The sequence below is a fragment of the Bos grunniens genome, chromosome 5 (genome assembly GCF_055505025.1).
Source record: "Bos grunniens cultivar Pamir isolate PY7600 chromosome 5, Bosgru_T2T1.0, whole genome shotgun sequence".
NCBI lineage: Eukaryota > Metazoa > Chordata > Mammalia > Artiodactyla > Bovidae > Bos > Bos grunniens.
Window position 1 is genome coordinate 45,152,164 of NC_141169.1, and position 11,949 is coordinate 45,164,112.

The following is an 11,949-nucleotide window of genomic DNA, read 5'->3' on the forward strand; positions in this document are numbered from 1 at the left end:
TAGTTTGGAAACCTGATATGAAGAACCATTGGAAAAGATCCTGATGCTGGGAAAAGCCATATGCAAAGCCACCGGAAGAGATCTTCATGCTGGGAAAGATTGAGGGCAGGAGGAGAAGGGGGAGACAGAAGATGAGATGTTGAATGGCATCACTGACTCAGTGGAAATGAGATTAAGCAAACTCCAGGAGCTAGTGGAGGACAGAGAAGCCTGATGTGCTGCAGTCCATGGGGTTGCAAAGAGTCAGACACAACTGAGCGACTGAACAACAACAAGCTATTTAAAGTAGCTATAATCAAATTTTATGGAAAAAGTGGGCTAAGAGCAAATAACAGGAGAAGAGTGCAAGTACTGAAAATCAAAAGAAAAAGCACTTAGGATAGCTTGACACTGAAATGAAAAGTCAGACTGAATAAAAAAGCAAAATCCAACTATATTTCATTAAAAAAACCTCACTTTTGGGGCCTTTCCTGGAGGTCCATTGGTTAAGATTCCACTGCAAAGATGCATAACCTAACCTATTCCAGAGAATATACATAAAAAAAAAAAAAAAAACTTAGGCTATTTTATACCACAGCTGCTTGAGATCTTCAAAAGGGTTAAAGTCATAAATGTCAGCGAAAATGTGAGGTGATCTGAATTTAGAAACTGGGAAATATAACAACTAAATATAACACAATTCTGAATTAGACTTTGTAATTAAGAAGGACTTATGGGACAATTGATGCAATGCATAGAATCTGATGATTAGGTGATTCTAATTTGTCAGTGTTTACCTCCTGATTTGGATGATGTTTTGAGGTTCTGTAGGAATTACACCAGAGAAGGCAATGGCGACCCACTCCAGTACTCTTGCCTGGAAAATCCCATGGATGGAGGAGCCTGGTAGGCTGCAGTCCATGGGGTCACGAAGAGTCGGACATGACTGAGCGACTTCACTTTCACGTTTCACTTTCATGCATTGGAGAAGGAAATGGCAACCCACTCCAGTGTTCTTGCCTGGAGAATCCCAGGGACGGCAGAGCCTGGTGGGCTGCCATCTATGGGGTGGCATAGAGTCAGACACGACTGAAGCGACTTAGCAACAGCAGCAGCAGGAATTACACACTGATGGATTCCAGAGCAACTGGGCACTGTATCAGCCTTGTGTTCTCAAACTGTTCAAAAACTTAAAAGGCTATCCTGTGCTTGCAAATTTTGGGAAAGGTTGAGATATTTCAATCTCCTGAAAAAGCGGGAAACACTCTATTCTTTTGAAAGTTACACTTCCACAAGAAGAAACAAATAAATGAATAAGTAAAACAGGTCTATCCAATGCTTTTATAGGCTTGAGTCCTGGGGCACTGCCACATTTAAAAATCAAACAGCAGAAATCAGCCAGCCATGAAGAGTTGAGAAGGAGCCATCATTGAGTCATGATGTTAAGGAGGAGAAGCTGAGGAAGAAAAAACTTTTCTAGAAGTAGGAAGTGGTTCACTTTGTCAAATGCTGCTGAGAGATCAAGTAAGATGAACAGAAAACAGTTGATCACTAGAATTGGCCCCAAGACATCATGAATGTAGTCAGGTTGAAGCAGATTTCTCCTAAGTGAGGTAGCAGTCATGTTAAGAAGAGTTGAAAGGCAAAAGGAGGTGAGGACATGAAGTAGATGAAAATAGATATCTCATCCCAGAAGGGTTGCTGTTAAAGGGAGCAGTGAATAATATTTTACTTCGAGGATTATGTAGAGTACACCAAGAGCTCTGGAATGTTACCAGGGCAGTTAATACAGTGATGGGGATGATCCAGTGAAGAGGAAAAACTCAGAATGCAGGAAAAACTTAGCCTAAATTGGGGTAGTGAGAGGGCTGTGATGAAGACTACCTGTTGAGACACTGCAATTGGCAAAAGCATAGGCTCTTTATCCTAGTGATAAAGGGGAAAGAAGGGAGGATGGACCCAAAGACATGAGCTCGGTTATGGTGGCGAGGAGGGGAGAATTTTTATGAGGTTGCTTCTGTTCTGACGTCATCTACTGAGATCTGAGAGCATGGAAGATCAGTGGTTGGCATGTGTGCCTGGACTTTGAAATGAGAGAAGAAGTAAATAATGACAGACATTTTGAAGAGTGGGGACACCAATGCAGAGAAGTGACTAATATGACCAGGTAGTCTTGAGGGCCCATTTGAGATTTGTGGTTATGAATTTAAACTGAGGGGAATTCCCTGGTAGTCTGGTGGTTAGGGCTCCCTGCTTTCACTGTTGAGGGCAAAGATTCAGTCCCTAGATGGAGAACTAAGATCCCACAAGCTGTGCAGCTTAGCCAAAAAAATTTAAAAAGTTAAGTAAGATCTTTCACCATGCTTATGGTTTTTCTCCAGCATATCTGTCTGGGTATAGATGAGGATGTTGGAAATGCTAAATGTCATTTTTTTCAAAAGGAAAGGAAAGTGAAGTTGCTCAGTTGTGTCCAACTCTTTGTGACCCCATGGACTGTAATCTACTAGGCTCCTCTGTCCATGGGATTTTCCAGGCAAGTGTACTGGAGTGGGTTGCCATTTCCTTCTTCAGGGGATCTTCTCAACCCAGGGATCGAACCTGGGTCTCACGCATTGCAGGCAGACACTTTACCCTCTAAGCCACCAGGGAAGCCCTTTTTTTTTGTTGTTCAAAATATATACATATATATTTCTTCAGAGATACTAAATGTCTCTAAACAAACAAAGACAAGGTTTGAATTGCAAAGTTTTTAATGAAAATATATTTTTACAGCATGCGTCATTTCATATCTGTGGTTAACCAGCAATTATTTCAATAGCTGCAGACTCATCTGTCTCTGAATTTGTCATAATGCTAATGAAATTAAGAAAAAGCAACAGTTCATCTAATCCCTCTTTATATTCCTTCATGATCAGCAAGGTGCATAAATGTTCTTGCTTTAATTAAGAACTGAATATACTGGAGATATATTAGATAATTAAGAGTTTAGACAAATATTCACCAGCATTAGTTTTACTAGCAAACTGAAAAATATTATAGGCCTAGTGTCAAATAATTAACACATTAGATAAACATTGAGCTTCTTAGAAGACCATATGCTTCTGCTTCTGTAAAACCATTGTTTGCTTGAAGGAATGGTGGTATAAGCTTTCATTCAACTATTACTTCCTTAATGTGAAAAAGAGACAAAATGAGCTGAAGAACGATAACTCCACAGTTACAGCGTGCAACCCTCAACATAACTGCTGACATCATGGTCTCGACAGTGACTTTTCCATGCCACCCTGTAGAGAAAGATGAAACAAATTGTAATTAGGCTAAAACATAGCTTCCTTGTAATGTACATACTTCAAATCCTTTGGAAGAACAAAATAGTTCATCAGTACATGAAATACAAGCTATAGAAAAATCCAAGTATTGTAATTTGTTAACTGGAGATATGTATACCAAGGACTTCACATCTCTACCAGCCTTCACTAGAGCACAGAATGCTGAACACAAATGGTGAGTCCTGTGTTGTTCACAACACAACTGCAGAGTGCATTCCACATTTACTTAATTCCAAAAATTATTTCAAGATATGACAAGAAATTGGTATTATTTGTAGAATCTTAAAAACTCTAGAATCCCCTAAAATAAATTGAGGAGTAAAAGAATTAGATTCTGAATCAGTTAAAGTAGATTGTTTCTATGTATCACATTGTTTAGCATAAATCTGAAGCTGTGATTTTCAGTTGTCAGTAGCATACTTTTGTCTTTGAGAATATTCTCTGCCTTCTCTCAGAAGAGTAGGGTAAAACAGCTCTACCTGAGACTTCCCTGGTGGTGCAGCATTAAGGACCACTGGACCTTCCAATGCTGAGGGAGTGGTTTTGATTCCTGATGGTGGGGTGGGAGGCTAGAATCCCACATGCCCTGGAGTGCTGCCAAAAAACCCCCAATTCTTCCTGAGTCCCACCTTTTTTTAGCAGCACCTAATGGCATGTGGTTCCCTGTCCAACATCCTCTGCATTAGAAGCACGAATTCTTATCAGAGGATCACCAGGGAAGTCCCCAGTTCTCCTTTTTAATGCTTAACACAAACCATGCTCTGTAACAGGAACTTACATAGTGTTGTAGGTCAATTATATTTAAAACAAACAAACAAATATAGGAAGAACTCACAGTAAAAGAGGTCAGATTAGGAGAAGGGGACGACAGAGGATGAAATGGTTGGATGGCATCACGGACTAGATGGACATGAGTTTGAGCAAACTCCCGGAGTTGGTGAGGGATAGGGAAGCCTGGCGTGCTGCAATCCACGGGGTTGCAAAGAGTCTGAAATGACCAAGCAACTGAACTGAACTTATGGTTACCAGTGGAGGTGGTAGTGGGTGAAGTGAGGGGTGGGAAAGTGAATGAAGGCAGTTAAAGGTACTGCAACGTTCTAGGTATAAGATAAATACTACGAACTGAATGTACAGCGTGATAAATGCAATTATCATGGCTATTGTTATATGTGAAAATTGCTAACAGAGTAAAGCCTAAGACTTTTCATTACACATAAATTTTTTTCTCCTAATTCTTTAATTTGTATCCGTATGATATAATGGATGTTCACCAGTTATTGTGATAATAATTTCATGATATATGTAAGTCAAATCATTCTGCTATTTGTCTTAAACTTCTACAGTGCTGTGTGTCAATTACATCTCAATAGAACTGGAAGGAGAAAACACACACACACCCACACACACACACAAACAAGAACAACATACCATGCTGTAATGCCTTGCTCACTGACAATCTGCTTGGCACACGCTACAGCTTTCGCGATGTCATTTTCCATTAATTCTGAAAAGGAGATGGTGGAAAATGAAAACAACATTCATAGAAATTTCTTTTTAAGTTTAGGTTCGGCCAGCTTTATTCTCTTAGGCTGAGGAAAGAACAATTAAAAGTATGTTTTAAGAGTCCATGTGTCAAGGTCTCTCTAGTCAATGCTACAGTTTTTCCAGCAGTCATGTATGGATGTGAGAGTTGCACTATAAAGAAAGCTGAGTGCCGAAGAATTGATGCTTTTGAACTGTGGTGTTGTAAAAGACTCTTGAGAGTCCCTTGGACTGCAAGGAGATCCAACCAGTCCATTCTAAAGGAGATCAGTTCTGAATATTCATTGAAAGGACTGATGTTGAAGCTGAAACTCCAATACTTTGGCCACCTATTGGGAAGAGCTGACTCATTTGAAAAGACCCAGATGCTGGGAAAGATTGAGGGTAGGAGAAGGGTACAACAGAGGATGAGATGGTTGGATGGCATTACCAACTCAATGGACATGAGTCTGGGTAAACTCTGGGAGTTGGTGATGGACAGGGAGGCCTGGCGTGCTGTGGTTCATGGGGTCACAGAGAGTTGGACACGACTGAGTGAACTGAACTGATCTTCTTTGGCAAGAGGTCTACTGAAACTTTTTCTTATTTTCTAATTGAATTTATTCTTACTGTTGAACCTTTAGAAGTTCTCTATATATTCTGAATACAAGTACTTTGTCAATTATGATTTGAAAGTATTTCTTCCAGTCTGCAGCTTGCCTTTTTTATTCTCTGGCTAGAATTACTTGCATAGCATTAGATTAAGAATTTGGTAGCATCCAGTTTATTATTTTTAAAAAAGTTCAAAGGACCATACTTTGAAGTTATATAGAAGAACTCTCTGCTTAGTTCAAATCACATGTTTTTTATCTTTTCTTTTTCGAGAAGTTTCATAGTTTAACAGTTTATCCACATGTGCATGATCCATTTTGAGTTAATTTTATATAAGATGAGGAATAGGCTGAAGTTCTATTTTACTCAAATAGATGTCTAATTTTTCCAACACTATTGTTAAAAAGCCATTTTTCCCTGAATTACTTTTGTACGTTTGTCAATAATAAATAGACTATATTAATGTGAAAAAAAAAAAGTCCATGTGTCTGTGAACACCATGGGAAAATTCTTTTCCATCCTATTTGACATGAAAAGAAGCATTCTGTTTTTCATTTGCCAAAGTCAATGGAAGCTCCAGGAATTATTAACTAATGTGATAGAATGTTCTCTTTTACCAGGGATTATAAAATCAAAATAAAACAAGCAGACATGCAGAAACCAGTCTAGCAGTTTTTTGCTTACCAACTTTGTTACTGAAAGTTTATCCTAAAGAAGTAATAAGAGATGTACCCAAGATGTGTGTACCAGATGTTCCATAGCAATTAATAAAAGGGGAAAATACAGCTTGAGTGCTTAACAGTGTGATTTGGATTGATAAATTATAGAACATTTTATTAGTGGAATTTATTCATCTTGAAATATAATAAAGATTGGTATTTGTTGATAAAAATAATTTTGTACAATAAAGAGCATATTGTAAAGTACTAAGTTTAGTACAATTTCTATTTTGTTGAAACACATTGCTTACATGTTCATATATGAGTACAGATATATGTAATTTAGCTTTACATTCATGTCCATGAGTGATGTATATTCTGAAAGAAACTGTGGGTACCAAAAGTTGCTGGTGGTCATACATCTCAGAGTAGTAAGAATATTTACACAATGACCACATATTATTGCATAATACAAAATATTTTTAAAGAAAATTAACTGGATACAAAAGAATATTCTTAGACTAATCTTCTCATTAAGAACTTTAATATTTAAAATTTTAACAATATAAATTTTGTAATTGTTCTCCAATATTTTATGCACTAAAGATTCCATATCTCTATTTTAAAAGGAACTCAATAGAATATTTTTTCACTGCAATTAAACAGATCTGTAAATTAACTTGTCCGAATGACAATATCTATATAGGAACTGTATCTTACGGAGATGCAAGCTAAAGAAATTAGAAATGAAGTATCATAATGTTTCTAATTTTCTTTAAATCGCTAAGCAAGGAAAAAAAACCCATATATATAATTTGTTGGGAAGATCCCCTGGAGAAGGGAAAGGTCACCCTCTCCAGTATTCTGGCCTGGAGAATTCCATGGACTGTAGAGTCCATGGGATCATTAAGAGTTGGACATGACTGAGCAACTTTCACTTTCGCATATAATTTATATACATAAAAGAAGTAAATATTAAAAAATATTAAAAACTGTTAAAGTACATAATGAACATATTGATGTCTATTAATGTTTCTAATTTACTATTTTTTAAAACATTTCATCATTAAAAGTAAAAATAATTTTTTAAAATGATCACATGTATTCCTCCTCTTTGTTTAACTAATAATTCTTTGTTTTCCAATAAAGGAGAATAGATTAAAAAAAAAAAAAGACCTCACAACCAAATTATCCCTAAATCTCCCCAAACAAGATAAGAAAGAGAAATGGTATTGTTTTCTACAGAGCATCAACAAGTCTAGTTATAATAAAGTCATAGGTCATTACAGAAACTCTTGATGTTAGCAAACAAGTAACCTTTTATCATACCAGCTCTTTAATTTCTTACTTAAGAAATTAGGAGAAGGATAATATAGAGCTTCTAGAAATTAATATGGAGCTTTCCTAGGTCCCTGATGAACTCCTCAAGACATTTTCATTTGTACTGAATCTCTGTTCTTATAGGTATAACCAGATGGGGGCTGAGCCATCACTCAACATCATCTTGTCTTACCGCTGCAGGATACATGACAGCCGTCAACTGCGTTGGGGGTTTTGCCATCATTACACCACCATTTGCTGTTGATCTGAAATATCCCATAATCAGTGCTTTCACTGCCAGGATTGTAGTTTGTAGCTTTTGTGTTATAACTGCTTTCCCATTTGGTCAAACACAGCCCTGAAAAAAATGTATTTTTAGTTGAAAAACAACAACAGGACATGATTTATACTTTATAGACAAATCAGTTCTTTTAAATAATAATATTTTACTAATGACTTTTATAAGTATTAATATAAAGAAATATTTTCCTTGAAAAATATTTTAACACTTTCATGTTAAAGCGTCCTTAAGAGAAAGGAGATCAGCCCTGGGTGTTCTTTGGAAGGAATGATGCTAAAGCTGAAACTCCAGTACTTTGGCCACCTCATGCAAAGAGTTGACTCATTGGAAAAGACTCTGATGCTGGGAGGGATTGGGGGCAGGAGGATAAGGGGACGACAGAGGATGAGATGGCTGGATGGCATCACCGACTCGATGGACGTGAGTCTAGGTGAACTCCAGGAGTTGGACAGGGAGGCCTGGCGTGCTGTGATTCATGGGGTTGCAAAGAGTCGGACACGACTGAGCAACTGAACTGAACTGAACTGAACTGAACTGAAAGGTGGATTTGGGTATCAAATTAGAATCTGAACAACAAGAATCATAAACTAGGAAAGACTATATCATGCATCTATCCATCTAGTCATTTGCTCATTCTTTCAAAAATAGTTATACAGGGGAAATGTCTGAGTTCAATTTCAAAAATACAGTGGTGACCTTGACAAATATGGACTAAAATACAGAGTAATTTTTACTTAATGCACATCTTGAATTCTGAGGAAGAAAATGCAAATTAATCAACTTGAGTGAAAATAATAAAATGTCATTTCTTGTTGCATTTCAGGAATCCATATATGGATATTGACTGAAAGGAAATAGGTTCCTACTGTCCTTGTTCTTGTTTTATGAATTCAATGTAATTTTTTGAAAAAGCATTGTTGTTAAACGCCCAACATCTTGGTAGGAGTATAAAAATGAGAAAAATAACGCCTTACTCAGGCTTGCAGAACCAAAGTTCCAAACTGGAAATGGCTAGAGTCAGACACCAAGGGCTTGAAAGAGATATCCCAGGTGTTGAAACATTTTATAATCAGCCTACAAGTGCCAGCTGGCAAATTTAGTGGCCCTAGAGGAGTATAGGGGGACCTGGCATGTTTATTTTGTTTTTGTTTTTGTTTTATTTTTATTTTTTTTTTAATTTTATTTTATTTTTAAACTTTACAATATTGCATTGGTTTTGCCAAATATCGAAATGAATCCGCCACAGGTATACCTGTGCTCCCCATCCTGAACCCTCCTCCCTCCTCCCTCCCCATACCATCCCTCTGGGTCGTCCCAGTGCACCAGCCCCAAGCATCCAGTATCATGCATCGAACCTGGACTGGCGACTTGTTTCATACATGATATTATACATGTTTCAATGCCATTCTCCCAAATCTCCCCACCCTCTCCCTCTCCCACAGAGTCCATAACACTGTTCTATACATCAGTGTCTCTTTTGCTGTCTTGTATACAGGGTTATTGTTACCATCTTTCTAAATCCCATATATATGTGTTAGTATACTGGATTGGTGTTTTTCTTTCTGGCTTACTTCACTCTGTATAATAGGCTCCAGTTTCATCCACCTCATTAGAACTGATTCAAATGTATTCTTTTTAATGACTGAGTAATACTCCATTGTGTATATGTAGCACAGCTTTCTTATCCATTCATCTGCTGATGGACATCTAGGTTGCTTCCATGTCCTGGCTATTATAAACAGTGCTGTGATGAACATTGGGGTACACGTGTCTCTTTCCCTTCTGGTTTCCTCAGTGTGTATGCCCAGCAGTGGGATTGCTGGATCATAAGGCAGTTCTATTTCCAGTTTTTTAAGGAATCTCCACACTGTTCTCCATAGTGGCTGTACTAGTTTGCATTCCCACCAATAGTGTAAGAGGGTTCCCTTTTCTCCACACCCTCTCCAGCATTTATTGCTTGTAGACTTTTGGATCACAGCCATTCTGACTGGCATGAAATGGTACCTCATAGTGGTTTTGATTTGCATTTCTCTGATAATGAGTGATGTTGAGCATCTTTTCATGTGTTTGTTAGCCATCTGTATGTCTTCTTTGGAGAAATGTCTATTTAGTTCTTTGGCCCATTTTTTGATTGGGTCATTTATTTTTCTGGAGTTGAGCTGTAGGAGTTACTTGTATATTTTTGAGATTAGTTGTTTTTCAGTTGCTTCATTTGCTATTATTTTCTCCCATTCTGAAGGCTGTCTTTTCACCTTGCTTATAGTTTCTTTTGTTGTGCAGAAGCTTTTAAGTTTAATTATGTCCCATTTGTTTATTTTTGCTTTTATTTCCAATGGGTCATAGAGGATCCTGCTGTGATGTATGTCAGAGAGTGTTTTGCCTATGTTCTCCTCTAGGAGTTTTATAGTTTCTAGTCTTACATTTAGAATGATATATAATTTGACTCTCCCATTCTTCAATCCTTCACCTGATACATCTGATTCTAAAGAAGCAAGTTGATGTTTTTAACCATGGTAAGTGTACAAATCCTCCAACAAAGAAAAAGCCCATTCACTCAAAGTCCCTTGCTTATTATTCATCCTCTGTTAGATCCACACCTGGTTAACTGTTTGGAAGGAGAAAGAAGAGTTACTTACAGTTTGCCAGACTGACTCCCTTATAGCCGTCCAATCCAAGTTTCTTCAGAGTTCTGGCAAGCTCACATCTCTCAAAGACCTTGCCCTGGACAGCAACAGAAAGGAAGAGAAACCCCAGAATAATGAGAGCCTTCATGTTGACTGAGAAGTCAAATGTCCAGACTGACCAGGGTGAGCTGGACTTGCTATTTAACATCTTTTCACTCCCCTCTTATCTCACTGGTTTGGTGGCTCCACCCTCTGAGTCATGTGGAAAACAGAAAGAGCTTTTTGGTCCACACACTTGTAAAGTTTTTCTTCTTATCTTTGAAGAGATATATTCTGATATCGTAAGAATTAACCTGCAGAAAATAATGAAATGACATTGCTTAAAGACATTTCTCAGGAAGAACTGGAGTTAGCATTATTGCCAAAAGAGGAACTTCCTCTTATTTTATTATGAAGTTGAACAAGTATAAAGAAAAAAACCTGAATGAACATTTTACTCAACTGGTGATGAGCTCCCATTTGGATTAACATTCATTTACATTAAGGTGTTTTGCATATTGTCTTTATCTTTTTCACTTAAAATTATTTTATATACACTTTTCACAAAGAACATGACACACTCCTGTTGTTCTGATTGGTAAATAGCCCAGCACCATGTTGATCACAGATTCCTATACTCACTCTTTTGGTGTCTATTGTAAATTCTTAATTTATAAATCAATGTTTTACTATGATCAGTAAGCCTCATGTGAACAACATTCCTAACTTCTTTCTAACAAAGCCTTACTTCACATTTCCACATTAGAACATAAAAGGTCATTGTAAAGCAAGGGAACTTTATAGTAAAACCTATAACAAGCTGCAATCAAGATTGCCGGGAGAAATATCAATAACCTCAGATATGCAGATGACACCACCCTTATGGCAGAAAGACACTTACTCCTTGGAAGGAAAGTTATGACCAACCTAGATAGCATATTCAAAAGCAGAGACATTACTTTGCCAACAAAGGTTCATCTAGTCAAGGCTATGGTTTTTCCTGTGGTCATGTATGGATGTGAGAGTTGGACTGTGAAGAAGGCTGAGCACTGAAGAATTGATGCTTTTGAACTGTGGTGTTGGAGAAGACTCTTGAGAGTCCCTTGGACTGCAAGGAGATCCAACCAGTCCATTCTAAAGGAGATCAGCCCTGGGATTTCTTTGGAAGGAATGATGCTAAAGCTGAAACTCCAGTACTTTGGCCACCTCATGCGAAGAGCTGACTCATTTGAAAAGACCCTGATGTTGGGAAAGATTGAGGGCAGGAGGAGAAGGGGACGACAGAGGATGAGATGGTTGGATGGCATCACCAATTCAATGGACATGGGTTTGGGTAAACTCTGGGAGTCGGTGATGGACAGGGAGGCCTGGCATGCTGTGGTTCATGGGGTTGCAGAGAGTCAGACACGACTGAGCGACTGAACTGACTGACTGACAGAAGATTAACAGAATATGTCACTCTTCCACTTTGAGACAAATATTATTTTGAGCTGAAGGCAATGGAGGAAAAGCAGATCAAAGACAAGTTCTCTGTCTTCCCCTTATTTTCCAGAAAGCATAACGTA

At 37.9% G+C, this 11,949-nt stretch overlaps 1 protein-coding gene across 1 annotated transcript; it reads right to left on the bottom strand.

The window, feature by feature from the left end:
• Nucleotides 1–2,711: 2,711 nt before the first annotated feature.
• Nucleotides 2,712–10,521, bottom strand: LOC147371850 (lysozyme C-1). The gene is made up of 4 exons (XM_086400044.1): nucleotides 10,358–10,521; nucleotides 7,614–7,778; nucleotides 4,737–4,812; nucleotides 2,712–3,263 (listed from the first exon to the last, which is right to left on the bottom strand). The coding sequence occupies exons 1-4, from the start codon at nucleotides 10,491–10,493 to the stop codon at nucleotides 3,197–3,199; spliced, it is 444 nt and encodes a 147-aa protein (XP_086256170.1). The 5' UTR covers nucleotides 10,494–10,521; the 3' UTR covers nucleotides 2,712–3,196.
• Nucleotides 10,522–11,949: the final 1,428 nt, after the last annotated feature.